Source organism: Anser anser (genome assembly GCF_964211835.1).
Source record: "Anser anser genome assembly, chromosome: 5".
NCBI lineage: Eukaryota > Metazoa > Chordata > Aves > Anseriformes > Anatidae > Anser > Anser anser.
The window spans coordinates 40,868,003-40,890,565 of record NC_139725.1 but is presented as its reverse complement, the minus strand read 5'-3'; the positions used below and the strand labels follow the sequence as shown (position 1 = coordinate 40,890,565).

The following is a 22,563-nucleotide window of genomic DNA, read 5'->3' as shown; positions in this document are numbered from 1 at the left end:
TGCACCGCAAGAGATCAGATTACAAACAGCTTTAGAAATAATCGATTGCAACTAGTGTGGTGCATAATACAGGGGAGAAGGAAAGAGGTGAACCACAGCCCCACTACACCCTAAATGCAAGTGGATTTAAGCTCTTTGGGAACCAAAACGTTTTTAACAGTGTTTAAATTTGATTTTATAAACAGTGCAGATTATTGCTTGCATAAAATATTACAGAAAAAAGTAAAACAAAAGATACACATCTATACATACTCTCAAATTTTGAGAGAAAATGCAAGTCAAAGGTCTTTAAAAAGATTTACACTTTCTGAAAACAACTTTTGATTTAGTATTTGTTACATGAGCAACTCCAACAAGACTAGAAAACCAAAAAGCAAAACAAAATACAAGATGTTCACTACCACCAATGATTTATTTATATACTAAGTTAAAAAATACGAATATTTTATTACAAAAAGATTATCAAACAACTGTATACATACAGTTCATATTGTTAAAAGCCAACGTCAATTGATACTTTATATACATTTGATTATTAATGTCATACACTTGTAGAAAAGCATCACTCAGCAGAAACCGATTTGGCATTTGGAAAGTAGTTACTACCCTGCACTAAAAGAGACAACTAATATAGGAATAAACCATTTTTATGTTACAATAAAAATACTTATTTGCTGTGATCCTTTAAACCAAATGGATGCTTTCTTTCTCCAAGAAGAGTCATCATAAGTGGAGATTAAAGTGCATATAACCAACATATTAAAAATTCTTCAACGATCCCATCTAACATTCTAGATGTTCCAAGCACATCACAGTAACATTAAGGATTTAGGACCTTTCTCCATGGCTTAAACAATAAGATTCAAGGGAAATTCAGCTTTTAAAACTGCATTAAGTAATTCTGGTGTACGATAAGACAAAATAGGTTACAGAAATTTGGAAAATTGTGTTTGGTGAAAAAGTCAGTGTAAATTTGCCCACTTAAATGATTTCTGGAGAGATGTTTTCCTTTTGAAAAAAAATTCATAGTATTCCATAAAACATGGACCAAATAAGCAGAGCATGCAATAATATTTACATAATTGTCACAGCAGCCATCCTTTGTAGGCTGCATATAACAGGTTGGAGCAACACTGTCTACTTTATGCATAAATTTTGCTGGTAATCTGGGGGAGAAGAAAAAAATCACCAATAATTTGTTTACTATAGACTAGGGTCCTAAGCTAGAAAAATGCTCCTGAAAAATTGTAACTCAAAATATTGGCTTTGTCTCATTATAAGCAAGATAGTAAACCTTACAAAATATAACGCAGTTAGAACTAGCAGAGCTGTTGAGGGCAGATTTTAATAAATCGATCCACTTTGGATAAAAGAATGCTTATGCATGTTACAATCTATTTAAAAGCAACAGCTGAACAGGCTAAATTTACATCCACAAGAGAAGCATGACAATGTTCACTGAAAACAAAGTGAGTTGCTGGTAACTGTGGTTATCATTTTTATCACACGAACTGGTCAACTATGGATTTATTTTTTTTAATTTCATTTTACAAATATGACTATTAATGAGAAGTTCTGAGCCATTACATTTGAAGAGCGTACTTCATACCTTAGGCACTGGACCCAGTTTAGAGGTAAAACTGTCAACATGATTTAACGTCCTCAGGTTTCTGAAGGCCATCCATATGAAGTTTACATACAGCACTACAAATACACATCAGATACTGCTGTAAATTTATAAGGAATACAAAACACTATTAAATACAACTTTCATCCCATGGCACATCAAGCATGGCAATACCACTTGTTTCATTTCTGGTATCAATAGTCAGTTGTGGTTATGCTTTATTGAATATTTTCCTTTCTGTAGCTGAGAAATATATAGCTTGGACTTGCTTCCATCCGGTCTTTTGAACCAAACTTCATCATGGTTAATTGTTGTAATTATGGCACTATAGAAAACAAGGGAAGAAGGGTCAGGGAGAGAAAAAACACAAAAAATTTAGACATCTTAGAAGTAATTAAATAACCTCAAAACTGCAGCTGTATTTCTGTACTGTAAATGAAAGTACGCAGTAGGTGTAAACGCAAGCAGAATTCTTTAGTAACTGCACGTCTTCAATAAAGGTAGTTGATTTTCCAGCCAACTGTTTTCTTCTCCTGCTATAAGAAAACCCTCACAGTATCTACAAATATTTTAACTGTTTAAATGAATAGTCACCTATAGTAAACAATAGACTACCCATAGTAAAAAACAGATCTGCTGGAAAACATATCCAGAAAAAGGTTAAACAGTCTGAAACTCAAGACAGACAGGAGGAAAAGAAAAAAAAGCCCAATTTATTGAATTTAATTGAATCATTCTTACATGAACTTTGCTTTTATGCTTTTTGTGGTAAACCTTAATACAAATACTGAAAAAAAAAAAAACATTTTTTTCCAAATAGAATTGATGACAAAAATGGCTCAAAAACAGAGAGCAAAACAGTTAGTGGAAGAAAGATCCATCGCATACTGAGTGTAACAAAACACCCTGTGGGAAACTGTCAGCATTAACAGTTGCTGAAATCTTGAAAAGCTGGGGAAATTCCGCTGTATGCTAACATCAGCTTTTGGCCACTGTCAGACACAGGGCACTAGGAAGATTTTTTTTGACAGAGTACAACTGTTATGCTGTGCAGAACAACTTCAGAATTCTTTAAATTTCAGAAATAACATATAATTTACTAAAACACCTTTGTTTCAGCTCTGAAAAAAAAAAAACACCTTTGTTTCAGCGCTGGAAAAAAAAAAAAATCTGCTCTCCCTCACCAGGGAATGAAAGAAACAGACAGTTTTACAGTAAACTACTGCTATATAAAGTCAAAGTCTCCCAATTCATGCTTATTTTCCTTGAGGAACAATATCTGTCTTACCTGGGTAGCAATGCTTATTTAATCAACACTCTGCTCTTAGACTGATTTATCCCATTCAGTGGAATTTAACATATACTTTTAACTATTTTTTAAAAATATACTTACACTACAGAATTGACAAATACGATCCATATAGAAAAAACACATTTAGATATCTTTAACAGTCGACCAAATTTGCACTGTCATATTTAGACTAGGGAGAAACTTAATTATGAGAAGGAACACTGTTTAAAAAAAAGTTCTATTTGGTTTATTTCTGAGCAATCAATCAATCAACAGAAAAACAAAGCTTATCTTTAATAGTAGAAAATATTTTTCCATAATTAAGTATTTTTCAGCTGGCCAACAGACCAAATCCTCAAAGGAACAAAATCCCTGCTAAAAAAAATAATAAATGCCGCACACTGCAATCCCAGGTATTCAGAAATGAGCAAGAGCTGAAATCCTCTAGTGAGATACCACCCTGACAAAACATCACATTACCTTCAGTGAAATTCAACCTTTACTCCTCTCTCAGAAGCCAAGGGCTCAAACTTCTTTGATAATGCCTGCCTTCCAATGTGAACTAATAAATGTTAGTAAGCTGGCACTATCTGCAAACAAGCCTTATTCTTCAATGCCATCATGTTATCTTTTGCTTTAACAGGACTGCACAGAGCGGTATAAAATTAATGATCTTTACCTTGTAGGACATTCATCTTTCTTATCGATGCATATCGTTTGTCCACGTCCATACCACTCTCCATCGTAATAGAGCCTTCCTTCTTCAGATCTAGCACTATGTAGATGTTTCTCTAATTTGACAGGTGCTGAAATGACCAATAAGAAGGGATTTAATATCAACTGGCAGAAGTCAGCAAAATTTATAAACACACTTTCAGTAAGTTATTTACATACAACACACAGTTTTTCCATTGTCAAAAGTAGCCATTTTCTAAATAATTAACTCCAAATGGATGAAAATTAGAAGATAACTTTTTATTTCCAGTCAGATAAAAGTTACATTTCCATTTTCAGATAGAAGTTTTCTTCTCTCAGTGTATGAATTTTCACAAATGGAGTAATGCAATGTAGACAAGATTGCAAATGGAAGACTCTGAAACCTCTTCATCAATGCATTATCACAAAATGCACGTAAGTAATGCATCGCTGAAGAAACATACCACCTACTTGTTTTCTCTCCCATTTCCTCATGTACTTGATTTTACCTGGCTTTTACCTAGCTTTAATGTGCTTCTCACCTCAGGCCAAATTATCGTTTACCACTCCTTTATCAGACCTCTATTTTTTCCAGAGTTGTAGCTTGCAGTGAACTTGAGCTGCTTTTAGAAAGCTCCCCTAAGGTTTCTCAGTTTTCTGCTTCATGTTTTGTAAACATTGGCATAGCTTACCAATATTTATTGGTATAATCCACTTTTAGAAGTCTAATTTTTTTGGATAATTTTCTACAATTTACCATCAATAAAATCATTAGTAGTCAAGCTACAATTATCAGCACCTGAGAGCAGCGAAAGGCAAAAAGCCACATCTGCCAGTTACCTCACCCCATCCTCCACCAGTATACCATGGCTAAGATAAATATGACCTGCCTAGATGCAGTTTGCATCACTGCACACAGCAAGTTCTGTCTTGTGAAACCAGACAATGTTTACTTACGTTCCGGCTTTACTCTGTGTGGCCCCAGTGTAGCCATTGCCTTGAAACACACACACAGAAAAAAGTTCGTCAGCAAACAGTCTTTTTTCTTAACTGTCAGCTTTAATTGTGTTGTGCAGTGTAGCTCAAGATACTTGCTTTTGCATGCAAAAACACAATCAGAACAAATCTGAAAAGTGTGTTGAACAGTGACTCAGTAACTGAAACAGGATTTGGGACGGAGGGGAGAACCACTTTTTAAATTAATTTTTATTTTATATAACTCAAATTTTCTAAATTAAATCCGCAAAACTGCTGTTATGTAATTCTATCAAAAATGCAAAGTTACATTAATTCTGATTCTGAAAAAGAAAGTGTCATCTGAAGCAGTTACTCTTCAGATTCATAAGCTATACTCACAAGCTCACACAGTAGCAAAGTAGGTTTAAAAAACATAAAACTAAGTTTTTTTTTTTTAAATGATTTCAATAAAAGGCAAAATCCCCATCAGATTCTAGCTTTAAATCATGTTACACTACAACAAAGAAACTGAGGGAAAGCTATTTTGTGTCTATGCCTCTGATGTGATAGGTAGAGAAAACACTCAGACGGGCTTTCCCATAGGAACCACATTTTACTTCTTGTTTAGGAAATATTTACAAGTATAAAGCCATATGGAAATAGACTCAATGCCGTCTCCCAGCAAGCTTTTGAATTCTCATAAAGTAGTCTCCTACTCCATAAGCTAGAAAGCACTGATTTTTGCTAGCTTACTATGGGATATCTTCCAACTGCAGATGCAAGGCAAAGATAGCATTTGGTTACAGCAAGTTGTATTAACAATATGGTAAAGATCCTATATGACACTCTGTACCCAGAAGTTGGATTTATTTTTTTCCAAATATATTAACTGGTCAAATAAATTTATCTTCCTGTAAACCCTGATCCTCTTATAATCTGGGAAAAAAATAGTTATACTTTATACCAAAAAAATGTTGAAAAGCTGAAGAAGTCTTCATAAAATAAACAATTTACTATCAGAAAACATACTATATGACATATATTCAAATTTTGTTATTTAAAACAAAATCCTACCAAACTATCCTATTATAGTCTACACAGTTGGGTAGAAATTCTGAGAAATCTCATCTCTTTCACAGAAATTGTGGTCTACACATTTTAGAGTTAAGCTCTTCCACTCCCTTATCAGATTCCTCTGCATGATTTAGGTAGAGTCGGAGAAAGTAGCAATAACATAGCTCGAACAGAAGCATTAGCTGACCAATGAAGAAATGAAAATCTGCTTTAAGTCTTGATTGTATTCAAAACACATTTACATATTTTTAAGAGGCAAAAGGAACAGTCAAGAACCCACACAAAACCCAAAGGAAGCTACTGGCATTCAACTTTTCATCTTACCTTCCTTATTGTCGTCCAGTCTTCAAGAATATCAAGGTCTTGTAACATATAAACTATATAAGGGCGTGGAAAAGTTAAGGAATACTCTTTTAAACAGTGATAATAAAAACACCTGGAAGATTGTAGAAAGATATTAACACCTGTTCTGACAAGCTCTCACATAAAAAATACATACGTGAAGTGAAAGCTCAGTAATAATAAATGCATCTTTGAATTGTGCAACCCAGAATCATAGAATAGCTTGAGTTGTAGGAGACGCTAAAAACCATGACTGAAATTGCTGGGCTTTTAGGTCTAAAACTATGTTAATGTTTTCTGTTTGGAATGTATCTTAAAATGGCAAGGTATTTCAAAATCCACAGAATCAGATGCTGTTTACCTTGACCTCCTAAAGACAACGATGACTGAGAACTAAAGGAATGCACTTTCACACCCTGGCACTGAAATTTCCAAAAGCAGTTAAAACTAAAGAAGGCATTTGTAATCTGTATTGATTAACAGCACTAGGCTTTTAAGCACTAGTTAAAAAACATCTCCACTAAATTGCATGTATGACACATTCTAATGTCAGTTGTTATTAGTACATGTCACTCATCTGGGACGTGTTCTGATAAATCAACCATCCTGATGCAGTGTGTCTCAATTAGGACAGGTACAGAAAAAGAAAAAAATAATACAAATAATATAAATATAGAAACTAAATTTAAAAACATTTTAAAATAGAAAGTGACCATTCTGTCAAAGCCTTATTTCTTCATATATTATCCTCCCGGTTAGTCAGAAAACCATGTGAAAGTAACAGGATTCTTTTGCAGCACAGCTTAGCAATAAAAATTGCGTTTATGCCACATAATGTCAGTATTTAGTAGACAATTTCTTTTACAGGCAGTCTCCATGATTCAGGCATCTTCTAAGCCATTACATCTCTATCCTGTAATGTGGGGTAGGGCCAGAAGAGAGATAGAACACTCAGTTTGCAAACACAATTCCTTCTTTCTCTTAAGAAGGATGATACTGTCTCCTAGGTCTTACACCCTAAGAAGTTTCAGCTGCACTGTATGCTCATCTACAGCTAAAAAGAAGTCATCAACACAAAATACTTAAATACTACACTGACTCTACAGGAATCCCAAGCACACAAAAAATTTTAAAAGTTAAAAATTCCAAGAACTGAGACAGTTAATCAAAGAAGGTTCTAAAGTCTATAGAATTGTTAAGGAGTAACAAATTGAGGTACAGATATCCCAATATGACAAGCAAAGTTATAAATCAGAAGTTACACCAATCAAGTTATACCCTGTGAACATAACGCCTAATTGTTTCTTCTTTCGCTTTGTAGCTAGCTGATCATCAGGCTGAATCCCCGCTGCACTGAAGGTCAGCATTTTACCTCAATTTTCTTTTCACCAAATTAATCCTTTTAGTAAAATCAGAAGGTGGCTCCAGTTACAAGAAGTTATTACTTATTCATTCATGCCCAGAAGAGCTTTTAATCTCAGGGTAACCACCTTTCTATGTCTCTGCACAAGAAAAAAAGTCTCTTCCTAACTTGTAATAACTATCTACACCTTTCTGCTCTAAGCCTCTTCTCCCAAGTTCCTTGCTTTCCAGAAGAGCAGCTGGACTGAGCACACTTCAAGATACGTTCTTCATTATGTACAGGATATTCCTTAATATACAAGGTGCCTAATTCAGACCTCTGAAGTCCTTCCTTTCTAACCCGCCATATTGAAAAAATGATGGCAAATACTCACCAAATACCTGAAACATGAGACAAATTACTTCTATTTTCTGAAGTTAGAAAAGTCAAATATGAAACTAGTAGTTAGAGATTCTTAATTTCAATTTCAACTACGTTTCTCTAATCTGAATTAGAATAATATCTGCCATTCCAAAATCAATTTTGAGAATGCATTATCTCTTCAACTTCTTATCAATGACATATATAGTAAAAGTCCCTATGCGAAAGCTACCAGGAAGAACAGCAATTTCAGTAAAAGGATATCTGATACAACAACAGGTTTCTTTTTATCTGGACTAAATGGATCCTTTCTTTTCTTCCGGGACTGTAGCTCATCATTCCATAATTCTGAAAAGACGTAATAAGAATATGTTATGAATCAGAAATGTGCACATCTGGCTTTTCTTACAGTAAAAAACACTGTCCAGAAATGAGAAATACGAAATTTTCTGGTGAGATGCTGTTTCTGAACAGAATGAAGATGTTGCATGATTATGCAGTCATAGATTAATATTCTCAAAACACACAAAAGATGCTGACAATTACTGGACTAAAGTTTGATTAAACCTTAAATTTAAGTTTAAACCCACCTCCCAAAGCCTACACTGTAGTTCTGAACAGCATTCTACTGGATAACCTGAAATTCACCAGAAATATTATGAGTACTGTCAACCAACTAATCAGCAGCTACAACATTAAAACAAACCAAACACTTTTAATTTCCATTCACCTGAGGTAATATCAATGCTATGCCTGTCTTCTTCAAGTCTTCTAATCTTCTCTTCTAATTCACTTTGTACAGTATCATACAACAGAAGCTTTTCACTCTAAAATCAAAAGAAATTAGGCATTTATACATGACTAAGTTCTATAATCTAAACATGCATAAGAACTATTTAAAGGCTCAGTGGAAGGAAAGAACTGATTTGAGATAAAAAAAATTCAGAAGCAGTAAAGCATACAACGTATCCCCATATCCATTTCCTTACCACAAGATCCTGGTTTCTCAGAGACAGCACATCCATTGGCATAAGCACAAATACAGTTATCAAATATCAGAACCAAGAATAACTAAGTATATAAAGCACACAGCTAGATCTCCAGAATAGCTACTTGTATTTTGACACAAATACAGTATTTTCCTTTTGGGTAGCAAAGATTTATTCGCGATGAGTAACTGTAAAGTCTTAAGCTCTTCTCCAACTTTCTTTAAAGATCAAAAAAGCTAATGTTTTCATGGAAAGTCCTTTATTAACCCACCTCCAATATTAACAAGACTGTAGTCAATGATAGAGAAGTATCATCTACTATTACAGTATTTATAATTGCCTATTTTCAGAGAACTGAAAAATACCTACTCACAACAAAAATAACTTCTTATGCACACAAACTAATGGTCTAGAAAGTTGTGAAAGCAAAACTATGTACCTTAAAGCTAAGAGAAACACTTTAAAACTGCTTTAGAAAAGTATGCTAGTTCGTTCTTTCAAAATATAATTTCTGACCCAAATAGATTAACACAAACCTTTAACCTTTGTATATAAAAAGTGCTAAAAACACACCTAACATAAATGGAAACACTTTGGTGTGAACTTTCTACAGAATTTTGTAGTCTACCCTCTCTTTCATCTCTAAGCCTTTGACAATGAGAAAATCAACTTTGTAGTACAACTGCTCTCAATTATAATTCACCATATAGGACTGATGCCAAAGTTACACAGTACCTATACAGATGAGTTACCCTTTTAAAGGCAGCTTCTGAACACACTAAGCACACTAAAACAGTAACTTCAATTTAAGTTAAGTTCCAAGCTTCAAGACAATAAATGTACTGCATAAATTTGCACACTTCCTGAAACACAAGTAGGAAATGCAGCCAACTATTACATTTTAAAGTTCATTTTCGCTGAGCAGCATCTCTAACAACTCTGGAAAACAGAGACTTGGACTTACAGGAAAAAAAAAAAGGCAGCTTAAGCAGCACAAGTATATAACTATTAGGTACCACATTGCAACCAGAAGTTGCGGTCCCTAGAGCCACGTCAGTATATGTCTGCACCTCATCTGCTCCTGCCCACAGTACAGCATACCAACAGAAACTTACCTTAACCAGTGTTCAAGCTAGTATGCAGGTGTGAAGCAAAAGAGTTATAAAGAAAACAAGGACTCCTATTGCAATAGATGGCTGTCATGCTTAACATTCCCTTCAAGTCACAAAGTACTTACACTCCAGAGACCTCCTTTCGTATATTTTTCAACCCCTTGTTACTAAAAATAAAAATATTCCCTACTGGAATTGAAAAGACAAAAGCTTTCTTATATATACCTGAAAGGTCAGATGAGTGTTATTTGTTCTGAGACTGTTTTAAAATTAAATTGTGTTTGTGTTTAGACACCTGTTTTGCTGCAAGCACTTGGTGACAAATAAGGTGTGAAAAGCCGTTACAGGCAACAGAAGCTGAATGGCTGTGCTCTAGTGTAACAGTGATTTTACAAGCAGTTCTACTGACTTTGAAGAGCTTTCTCCCTGAGAGACCCTTACTGGATGGTGCACATTGGAATTCTGAAGGTTTCACAGGAGAAGCACAGCAGCAAAACAAGCAAGAAGAACCACCTGAAAGAGGAATAATATATAGCCAAAGCAAATCATTCAGTTGTGGATGGAAAACCCTGCCAGTCTTACAGCATTCTGTCCAGCCTCAGGAGAATTCACAGGAATGAAGAAAGTCAGTAATGAGTAGTCCTACACTATACCTTGAAGTAAAGAAGAAAACAAGCAAAGAAGAAAACACTGTAATGGGGGGCTGAGGAGGACTATGATGCAAACCTCAGGATCTAAGCAGCTAGGCTAGAGGATCAGACATGCATGTACTTGAGTATTTGTACAACAGTATGCAGTATTTAGATACTTAAATACAAGTGTTTATGCTCAAGGAGAGAAACATATTTTTCCCGTAACTGCTTTTGAAATGACAACTCTTTCCACCAGCAGACCAAGATACTTTAAAAAGACTTAATAAGACTATTATTATTACAAAAGTGTAGTGTACCTTTTCTTAAAATTATGGTAGATAATTTAGCTACTGTTCTTAGTAATCATTTCATAAAAAAGGCTAAAAAAATCTAATAAGAACTTGCTAATGAAAAATAAGAGAACTTAATTTATATTTAAATCTAACCTAATATAAAGACAATTTTGATATGCTTTGAACAAACTTTAACGTGGGCTTAAATATCACAAAACAAATGCATTAAAATAACTGCAATAATAAAAGTACGCACTGAACATGACACAGTAAAGACAAATGAAATTAGCTATCAATATAGAATAGCTAGCCCAACCTCACAGTGCTGTCGAGAGGCTTGAATTTCACATTCATATTTGTTCTTCACAGATTCCAGACAAAGCTCTCTATAGATACCTGTAATCAAGCAAATTACAACAATATTAATTTTTTTTAGGTGACATCTGATTTCAAAGTTCTCTTTTAGGACTTCCTGCACATCCCAAAATAGGTACAAAAGGGAAAATATAGATATATTACTTTAGGCAATTACAGTGGCTAGCTCCTTTACAAAGTAAAAATAAGTACAAGTAATCTCTTAAATCTAAAGATCTGATGAAAAATAAATGCTATTTTCACTTTTTCCCTTATCAGTCAACAGATCATGCTAACCTTACAAAACAGGTCTATTTCATATTTCTGATCAAATTATCCTGGATATCCTTACTTTTCAAATACGGAAAGTACTTGATGGCCTCTTCTATTCTGAAATTACTATTTTAAATAACAAGGGGAGGGGTGTTAAGCAGCTAGAAAACAGATTTTACAAATTAATATTTGGAATGAGGCTTGCTTTGCACAGCACAACACTAATAAATCACATCAATTAACAAGACTGTTCCATTCTTAGAACCAGCCTTCTTGCAATACAAGGAGCACTGCTTCTGAGCATTAGGACTATTTCTTACACCTACCAATTTATAATCATTGTTTAATTGCCTGAAATCAGCAGTGTGGGTATAAATGTTCCTAGAAGAAACAGAGATGTTTCATTGCCTTGCTGAAATAGTCAAGACTCATGTTTTGTGTGAAGTGCTCACTGCCTTAGAGAGCAGAGGAAAACAAGTTTCTTTTCTATTACATCCGTAGTTTTTGTTTTTTTCCCCCCCTTCCTCCCCTCCCTAAGGAACAAGTGGGTCCTTTGGACCTGCTGGAGCTCAAGTCCTGCTACTACCCACTTCTGTCAAGGCTGTGAAACAGCAAGGGCAAATAGACCCATTCTGCAGTTTCCGGTGTCCTATGGAACAACTCTGTGAATCTCATTAAGTAGAGGACAAAAGGAAAAAAAATAAATCTGATTTCTAGTCTCAACTTCAAGGAAACGCGTAGTCTTCTCCCTGGGCTCTTTTTACATTGGAACATGCATCTTCAGTGCTGCTGAAGACTCGAATCAGGAAAATCTTTAATATTCTCCCTATCCACACCCACCTACATGAAAGCACTGACAGAAAGTCACATTTAAAACTGAAAACCAACAGCTTGGGTTAAGGTTGTTTTCATGTCAAACTTTTGGGGAAGTTCATCTGGGAATCTACCATTAAACACAAGAGGACTGCTTAGGATTAGTCAAGTAAAGTTGCGGTAAAGATCTTAAAACCCAGGAATTCCAGGTCATCATCTGAGGGAAAGCATTACGGAGATGACCAGGAGGGAGAGAAATGCAATAGACCAAAAGATTCCAATTTCATTTCACAGTCTGCAGTCAAAAGTACCAATGAAAACATACTATGTGCTACTAGTATTATAAAAAACATAGCAGGCTTGTCATTTTCCAGTTGGCTGACGTACTGCTTCCGCTGAATTTTTTAGAAAAGACATTGGCATAACCTCTCACAGCTGTCTGCCTTTTGTCTCTGACTGCCTGTTTCAGGTAACCCCTGGACAGCTGAATTACTCTTTTAGGAAGCTACAGAATGAAAAGACTTTACCATAAGGAAGACAAAGTTGTAGATGTCCCATAATAGCACTATTCCATATGACTATATGGTTGTATCCTAGAAGAAGATAAGACTTCTTGCCTGCTTCTTCTATGAGCATAAAAGCCCACCTAAACATTCACTAAAATGCAGTTCACATAAAAGCTGTTAAGGACAAGGATTTTCTTCCTTCCCCAGACTGGAACAAGAGGAGGGGAGCAAAGGACTGAAGAGACATAGACTAGAGGAGCAGAAAAAACATGATGTTCTAAGATGACAAGAATGAACTGGATGGCATCTACATACTTCTTCATTTCAACAATAACCCATGTGAGCAGATTTGATCCCAAATCTTCTGACTAATAAAAATGATTACTGTTTCTAATTCAATAATTTTACGCTCACTCCACAAAGACAGCCAGACATTAAATGAAACCTAAATGAGCCATATTTTTAATGTAATGTTATCAGGCAATTTGTGGAAAGAAGCAAGCAACCTATTCATTTTGACTTGAAAACTACTTTAAGTTTAAAACCATGCCATGGTGTTTCTAGCTTTAAAACACACTGCTTTAACAATTCTAAAGTTAAAAAAAAAAAAAAGATTTCCCTTAAAATTCATAGCAACATTATACTGTTGAAGCGGAAATATTTACTTTTTATGCCTACCTGCCACCTTGGTTCGGATTTGCATATTTTCTTGCAATGCTGCCAACGGTTCTAAATATTCAGGTGCTTTTCCAGCTATGACCTCCTGTAGTTTTGCATCCACTTGACTTAATCTTTCTTTGTAAAGTCTTAAAAAAATGAACATTAAAAAAATTAAAGCAAACAAATTAGAAGAAATATTTTTTAAAGACCTAATCTGCCTCTCTTTGTTAACATTATGGCACACCCACTGAAGCAAATTTAAGATTTGTTACCATTTGAATTTTCCATGCTTGTGTCATGGAAGGGAGGGAAGGAGAGACATTTTGTGGACAGAAAATCCCATCCACTTTGTTGTTCACACATCTGCTCTCATCCTACCACAAACCAAGGCAAAAGATAGGTAGGCTCTTATTGAAGCAACCCTCATTCCATCCCCTGTGAAAATCCACGTATCAAATACCATCAAAACGTCATGGGATAGCGTGTAACTGCCATCTTCCATTCCCACCAAAAGGAAATATTACGGTATTTTTATTTTACCTGATGTAGTATCAATTACAAGCCTTTCAATCACAATAAAACTCCACTCTTCATAACTAGTTAATTAAATATAATGTTAAAAGATAAAATCATCAACATAAACAGCTCATCCTGTTCTCATGTTTTTACTTTGCACTCCACAATCAAAAGTGGCAACACTGAGGCAAGCACATACAAACTTCCATGTATGTGCTAAGAACACATCAAACATTACCTTTTAACGCAGTCTCCTCTTCAGGACAGCAATGCTACCTTTTTACTTGTTTAGAGTGTATTGCTTAAGTAATGAATTAAACAGAAGAAAGTTCACACATACCAAAAAATCAAGACCTGCTTGAGAACTACTGGCTGTTCACTTGAAGCAACACCAGCCTGATTTTCATTTTATCTTGATGACAACTCAAATAGTTCAAGCATATGTACCTAACACAGCTATAGTTAAATAGTGATCACTCCCACTTATCTGCAAAATGATAATAGACTCAATCTGACCTGCAGCCAAATGACATAGCCTGCAGCTGATTAAAGACCAATTTGGTGTTCTCAGTCCTTGATGAGCATGCTATGCACGCAGTCAATAACATCTAGCTACAGCAGAATAATCTAACAACAACATAAGCAGAGGTACATAGCGCACATGACTGGCTGCATCACTAACATCAGATTACACAGCACCAACTTCCAGCTAAATCAGGCCTGGGTGCTGCAAGCACTTGGTATCACATAGCAGTTGATGAACTAAAACTGCTTACCCAGTAATTTCAAACAGTGATTTGCCTAAAATGGGTAACTGCTGTCAACAAGTGTAAACCCCACTTACAGGATCCAAATTTAGTTTCCCTATAAAACAATCACTTCATCTCTGCTGCTGGTTGAGGAACACCCTGTTGTTCAAGCATCTTTTTCTTCTTTCCCTATTTTATAAAGTTTGCTATTATTTATCTTAGATCTCCAGTAGAAAGAGCTATCACACAATATGAACACTCATCTGGAATGCAATGACAACTGACTCATTTTCAATTAGAATATGTATGCCCAAGAATAGACAAGGTTTCCTGAATGTTTCTTTTGCAGGTACCTGGTTAAGTTAATTGCCGAATTCCCATCAATTTAAACTGGAACAGATACATCTAGCCTACCTGGGCACATCTGAAAATAAATTTTATATACATACAGACGACTGGGTCTAACTCAAACGAGATTCTCTTCTGAATAACTGTGACTATTCAGTTCTTCTTTTCTACTTACTAGGTCTTTACTCTGAGTGATGCAGATATTATGGCCAACTACTGACAAAGAGCTAAGAAAGGTTTCATTTCCAGTATTGGTTTCTGGTTTGCAGTAGCCACAGGAAATTTTCATTAGTACTGGCTATAAAAACTGCTTTTATACCTTGCAAAAAAAAAAACTCATTTCTAGTGTAGCAAAGACAGTGCTTGGATCTGTTTATGCAAGTCACATATATATAAAAGGAGGACAAGGATCTTGATACATACCTCCAAAGATAACAATTCCTTGGTTTTGCTAAGCATCAATTCCTTGGTTTTGCTAAGCATCTAGATGCAATAGACCCATGTCAGCCCTATGTAGCAACACTTCAGAATCATTCTTACAACAAAGCAGAAATAAAATAAATATTTGTATACACACACAGAGTAAATACTCTCTCTCTCTCTCTATATATATATATATGTGTGTGTATATAAAATATATGAAAACAAATATATTCTCTCATATAAGAGCCTGCAGAAAATAATTTGGAGCAACTGTCTGCAAATCATTTCAGAACTTCCAATCCTTATTCTTCTCCTAAAGTAGTATCCGCTTATTTGAAAAACAAGGAACACCAGCTGCACACAGTATTCTCATGGAACAAACCCTCAAACGAGGCACTTAAAATATTAAAATACTTACTGATCTTTGAGGTCTGTAAATTGCTTTTCAAGATTGGACATTTCATCTAAACACTCCATTCTTCTTCTTTCACAGTCCTCATCATCCATTTCTAAGAATAAGAAAAGGTAACACATTGTGAACAACATAAACAAATAAACTGGATTTTTTTTCTAGCAAATTTTCAACACATCTGAATTTTAGCCAAAAACAGATCAACCTCTATTATCTTACAGCAGGTTATAAGAAATCATTTGTCACATGAACTGCGAGGTTAAGAAACTTGGGTCTACCTCTAGAAGAAACCCCATAAAGTGCAATTTTTCTTCCTCAAAGCAAGATTACATCATTGTAAGTCTTCAAGAGGCTAAATTTTGTAACTGATAATGCAAAGTACGTCTGAAGAAAATAAGAAACAGAACAATTAAACGTTTTATAGCACGTCAGATGAAAGGCAGCATTACCCATGAAGATTTATTTGCCATAACTGAAAATTCAAGTGCATCCTTGTGTTAGTATGAGCAAAAGCAATCCGCAGAAAGCAAGCACAGTCCAAATATTACATTTGTCATACATAATTCAAAGTTTAGTTTTAATAATATCAGTTAAAAAGAAAAATGTAACACTTGGTTTTGAAAACAGGTTTCATCCTTTACAATTGGGACAGTTGTTTAAGTCTCAATTACTCATGTAGAAATATCTGCAGCTCGTCATAAAGACCACTTAAAAACACTGTATTTGTAATGAAACAGGTCTTAACAGCAAAACCTGCAAAATCTAGAATTTTGAAGAAGTTTGATTTCATATGCTTTTATGGAACAAGAGTTATTAACATTAAATTCTTTCCAGAGCTTCTGAAGTGCTTTGAGAAGTTGAACTAAAAGTTTTAGTTTAGTTTCCTTTTGTTGAAGAAAGCATTATCTACCTTTTTCCTTGCTTTTGTGATGAATTAAATAAACTAAAAGTTGAGAAGGCTTTCCTCAAAACAGCATTTCTTGCTTCATTTCCCTGTACACAGGATCTCACCCTCTGCTCTTTTAGATTTACCAAAGCACAACTCAAGAGGATAAAAGGTACGGTATCTCAAAAGATGTATGTAACAAGTAGTAAAGCACATAATGGAAAACTGCTGAATTTTAGTGACATGCAACCTTCTGCTGTACTTCAGCAAATATAAGGTAGAAAAAGGCAAGTTCAAAACCCTATTTCTGTCAAAGAGACGCATTTCCAAGGCATTAATAAAACCGGTGCTTCATTAACCACAGTTCTCCATAATAAAAAATTAAGTATCTAGGCTCGAAGCTACGAAATTCTTCACTCCTTCCTGCCCTTCCTCCACCAGCCCTGCCCATCTGAGCGTTTTAAAAAGAAGAGTGAAAAAAAGACTCTGCTAAGCCACATTCGGAAGACAGAGATATGCTGAAGCAGCTTTACAGCAGCAGCATCTCAAGGAAATTGCTCCTGTACAAGTGACTGATGATGAACAATCACAGGAAGAATGGAGAGCCACACCATCAGGAGCTGGGGCTGGACTGGTGCAAGCAGGCCCCAGTGTGAGAGCTGTCCTGAGGGGGCCATGCCCAGCTGAGGAGTTAAGAAAACTCCCAGTTGCTGATGGAGAGGCAAAGCAGGATGCTCTGCATCCGTTCTTCTAGACCACAAACAACTTCAAAAGCCTTTGCTTCTTCCTCACCCACATCTTTACAGCAGACACCTTCAATTGCTTTATGCTGTCTCCTATACCAGCTTTAAAAAAAAAAAATCAGCGTTCCTCCTGATTGTTTTGCAAAAGAGCATGGCAAATTGCAAAGGTGATGGGATGAAAGAAGTACCTTCGGGCGTGCACATCACCTCCCTGACTCAGAGGAGCCAGTAGCTCAGATCTTCCACTTAAACCTCTTGAAGTACGAAGTTAAGTCCACATACCTTTATACTGAAACCATCACAAGCTTTTCAGACTGAACACCACACTAGCCCTCTCTGCCTGGATATGAAAACCAACAGGCAATGGAGCAGTACACGAGTCCAAATCAAAGCCTTATTGCAGCTCCTCACACTATAGTGAGTATGAGCAATAGAAGGCAGCCTTTACAAAGTTATAAAACGTGGGATAGCCTGAAGAGAGAAAATCTGAAGTCAGAACTTCAAAAATTGCTTGGCATGTTGAGAAGGGTGTGAGAAGAGAATATGAGGCTGCTAAAAGACACTTTCATTTTAAAGTATTAGTCTCATAAATAAGGCAGATCCCAGAACTCAGAATAAGATCGAAAGTCAGATTAAAGAACAAAGTTTTAGTTGGCTGTCCAATGCAACGCTTGAGCCAAAATTGACTGAGCAACTTTCATCTTGGCCAGATTTAAGGAATGTGCCAGTCACATTACCTGAAGTCTTGTCTGAAGCATTTGTGTGCTATAAAAATAAGTTTGCATTAAAAATTGAAGGAACCTCCCCATGAATCCAGGCAGCAACAAGCCCTGGGATCCAGATGGCTTTCCCACTTGCTTCTCAAGCTCACATACACGTTTCAGACATTTCCAGGTATGGTTTTGTTTCTAAGTGTGTTTTGTAAATAATTCATTCAGAAGTTTTCCTTAAATTAACATGGATTTCATTGCTTGGGCATGCTTAAGGACTGCAAATAAAAAAATAATAATATTAGAACTGTGGCCCTTTCTGAGGATCAATGCAGATTGAAAGCGACTGCATCTTACATTTTTATCTTCTGCTGCAAGAAAACAAGCATGCATTGGGATGTGAGGGCACAGCTGATACTCCTGTAGATGTTGAAATAAAACACAGCTCTCTCCAGTCTCCCCTCAGCTAGGTCCACACTCAAAGATGTTTGACTTCCTGCCTAGAAGGCTATGTTCTACCTATAATACTGAATGGCAACTGACACGCTAAGTCACTCTTCTGCTGTTTCACCTTTATTCTGCCAATTAACCTTTTTCAGATTTTCAGAGTCTTGAAATACCTTCATTTTCCCAATTATGGAACTCTTCCCCACAGCATTAAACAATGTACAGATCGGGAAATATTTAGTATTAAAAAAGTAATTTTTGAGATTAAACCTCATGGCTTTTCTGTTGAAAATTTGTATTGCTAGAGACGGAATATTTCTCATTTTATATTAAAGTACTTGCTAACAGGCCAAAACTGTCTCAACGCTTCAAATTTCCCATAAAGTTCTGTATTGCAGAAAGCATTTGGGGCATTTTTAACACCATTGAAATCGCAGTCATTTGTTTCCTACTGCATTTGAGTAGTCCAACTCCCTAACTAGCACAGCTCAGTTTTAAGACACACAAAAAAAAGTACTTAAAATGTAACAGCACCTAAAATAGTCCTTTTTAATAAGCTATGGCCTATATAAAGTGCTCTACAAAAATGTTCAAATTCTCATCTGGGATGGCAAGCATAACTTGTGGCTTTTTTATTCATCCCTGATACGCTATTGTATACCCTGGTCGATAATTGAAAAAAACTAAATATGTATCATCAAAAGGAAAAGGATAGAAACAGTGCCAGCTTTCAAGAGCATGTTATGCTGTTCCTAACCACATCTTCCGTATTCTCAGTCAAATACTGGGGGGGGGGCAAGAAAAAACCACCAAATGCAAGTAAAGCATAGAACAAATTTAATGAAAAAAAATCTCTTCCTTCTAAATCTTTCTTTTTTCCCCTACTAATTTTAATTAAGACTTATTTCTTGCAGTGCTAATCATCTTGTATCTGTAGAAGCAATACGATTCCATGGAGTACATTCATATTTGTCAAGACCCCAAGACAAGCATGCAATTTCCTGTAATCATCACTTTCTAAGTGCTCCCTTAAAAGCATTTCTCTGCGGAATGCTACAGAAATTATCTGGAGGGTTTCTGGTATTGTTGTAAAGAAACACTCTCACACTACATTCACTTAAAACATAGCTCCTCCTTCTTCCTCCCAATCCCAAAAGAAACCAAGACCAGGAAAAGATAACAGAATGATTTGCCCTCGACAGAAATAAAATTAAATTAAACAAAAAATAAAAAAAATAAAGAAATCGACCAAAGCGTCTTTGTGGACGTGTAAACACCAAAGTTTGGTTTTAAAGTGTCAGCTGGTTAAAACTTCATATAGTAGTACAAGCAGGTTTTGAAAGAGAGCAAACTTTTTGAAGAGAACAAAAAAAGTCAGTGGCTGGAACTAACAGAGCCATTTTTCCTTTCTCCAGAGCCAGGGAGCTGGAGGAGAGAAAGAGATAACTTTACATCTGTCATACCAAGCTCCTTTCTCACATAGAAAATGAGATATATATATTTTTTTTAGACATACTGATCGGCTAGAATAATAGATGAAGAAAAGGCACCCCTAGACAGCATCTAATTGTAATCTACATAAACTACATAATCTGTTGTAACACAAACTCGAAGACCCTAGACTTCCCATGGGCTAAGTAAGTTGGGGTAATTGTTGCAGTGCTGCTCCTGGACCTCAACAAAGAGCCCTTCACAACCCTGTCTCTCACCCCCATAATGCCCAATAAACTTGTGTATTCCTCCTCTACACGATTTTGTTTTCCTCTGAAAGATTTAACAAACTTCATTCAGCTGTGTATGTTAGAACTTTTTTGAAAAATAGTCACGTTTAGGTGGGAATAGTCATGTCTGTGTATTTTCCAAAATACAGAATTCACTTTCTAGTCCATGTACAATAGCGATAATGAAAGAATTGAAACACACCTTCCTAAGTCGCATCTAAAAGGAGCGGAGCACGCTGCTGTGCAAACAGGGACAAACTAGACATGCTTTTCCAACTTAAAACTTGATTACCTCCAGCTGCTTGTCCTTGCATCCGCACTCAAGTTTGCCTTTCGTTGAGCATAATCACCAGCACATAGGGATGCTGCCCAGCTTAGTTTTCATCAAACCAACCCGTGACAATTAAAGTATAGTTTTCTGGCCCTGTTTTTCAATTCAATCACTTAATGTGATTAAGGAAAGACCAATCAGTCTTCCTCAGCAGCAGATCTGTAGCTGGATCAATACACTCTCGACCCATAACTGGAGCCCAACTGTTTATAAAAGTTGTGTGCACGTTCATGTGTCAGTACAGGAGAGCTTTGAAGAGAGTCTGATGACTGTGTGAGCTTACCACCCACGGGGTCAGTTTGCAGCCGTTTTGGAGAACACAAACCAAATTATTTTCTTATCAAGTTAAACCCAAAGCTTCATTTCAGGTTCTTGTCAAACGTACTCAGATGTCTACAGAGAACACAAGGGTTTGAAACAATGACTTGCTCTTCAAGCAGCTTCCAACCAAATGTGTTCAGCTGGGGATACATTACGTGAAACAAATCCCTACCTACTTTGGAGATGTATGGGCCTCAGTACCATCTACTCTGGACTACCCATCTCTATTCCTGCTTTGCCAAATCAGTTGTTAATGTAGGCACAAATAAAATCACTGTGTTTATGGTCATTTTGCTGGCAGTGTAGTGGCATCCAGCAGTTCTATCCAAGCAGGCAGCCACGGATCAGCAGGCTAGAGCTGTAAAATGGGGTTCTGTCAGTGATATTTGACATCTCAGAGGCACAGGGAAATAAGGGAGAAGGGAGGGGGAAAAAAAGACACACGGGAAGCTCTATATAAACTCTGGGCAGATTACCTGGACTTGGGGATTAGCCAAGGCCTCTACTGGGGGATCACCTCTGCTCCAGTGAGTATTAACTCAGATCAAGGGCACGACTGCTGTCTCCCAGCACAGCAGCCACACTTTCCCAGCACCAGCAGAGCCTTCACTCTACTTCTGCGGAGCCAGTGTGGCCGACCCTGTCCCTACCGTGCCTCTGCGGCCTCCAGCAGCTCAGCAGCCTATGCACAGCCCAGACGGGAGCAAGTGCCACAGGTCAGCATGGCACAGCCAGGGCAGGGCTTTCCCTGAAACGAAGGGAGCGTGAACATAAAGATATACCGGGACATAACACCCAAGATCTTCTAACACCAAATAGTGACGAGTTAGCCTGAGGATTAGTAGTACACTGAGGGCTCCAACGCGCTCAGGTGGCTCAGTTACAGCAGCAGTGCCACTTCCCAGCTGCCTGACCTGCCCAGCTCACAGCGCCCTACCCCTCATGGGCCAGTGCTTGGGAGCGGTGCCGGGGCAGCAGCACCCTCGGAACGCCGCCAGGCTGCCGGTAGGTGGCAACTTCCCCCCGTGGGAGCCCCCAGGGGAGCCCCCAGGGGAGCACGGCGACCCTCGCTGCTGCCCGGAGCCGGCCCCCCCTCGCCGGCCCGGGGCGGGGCGGAAAGGCCGCGGGGCGGGGTCCCGGCGGGGCGGGCACCGGCGGCGCTGTGGGGGCCGGGGGGAGGCGGGAGGCCGCTGCCCGGCCCCGGGGCGAGGGGCGCGGGGGAGGGTGAGGCGGTGCCGGTACCTGAGCTGTCGCCCTCCTCGGACACGGAGGAGCTCTCGGTCTCCTCCTCCTCCGAGCTGCTCCCCTCGTTCTCCCCGTAGTCCACCTCCATCTCATCGTGGTTGTTCTCCTTCTTCTCCCGGGAGTGGACCGGCATCGCGCCGCCAACGCCGGGCCCCGGCCCCCGGCACGGCCCCTTCCCGCCGCCGCCGCTGCCGCCGCCGGCCCCGCCCCGCCGCCGCAGCCTACCCCGCCCGGCGCCCGCCGCGCCCTCTCATTGGCTGAGCCCTGCCAGTGGCCGGGCCAGCAGGTTCGGTGAGCCCGCGCGCGGGGCGTGCTGGGAGTTGTGGTCCTCCGGGAGCGGCGCGGCGGGGGCGGGACTCCGGGACGGGG

The 22,563-nt window shown here is 37.7% G+C and overlaps 1 protein-coding gene across 1 annotated transcript; it reads right to left on the bottom strand.

Annotated features, from left to right (window-relative positions):
• Positions 1 to 393: 393 nt before the first annotated feature.
• BRMS1L (BRMS1 like transcriptional repressor) lies at positions 394 to 22,422 on the bottom strand. Its single transcript, XM_083837739.1, has 10 exons — positions 22,192 to 22,422; positions 15,797 to 15,887; positions 13,361 to 13,488; positions 11,053 to 11,132; positions 8,441 to 8,537; positions 7,975 to 8,058; positions 5,970 to 6,034; positions 4,572 to 4,611; positions 3,598 to 3,724; positions 394 to 1,952 (listed from the first exon to the last, which is right to left on the bottom strand). Exons 1-10 carry the CDS (start codon positions 22,325 to 22,327, stop codon positions 1,829 to 1,831), a joined length of 972 nt encoding a protein of 323 aa, XP_083693865.1. The 5' UTR covers positions 22,328 to 22,422; the 3' UTR covers positions 394 to 1,828.
• Positions 22,423 to 22,563: the final 141 nt, after the last annotated feature.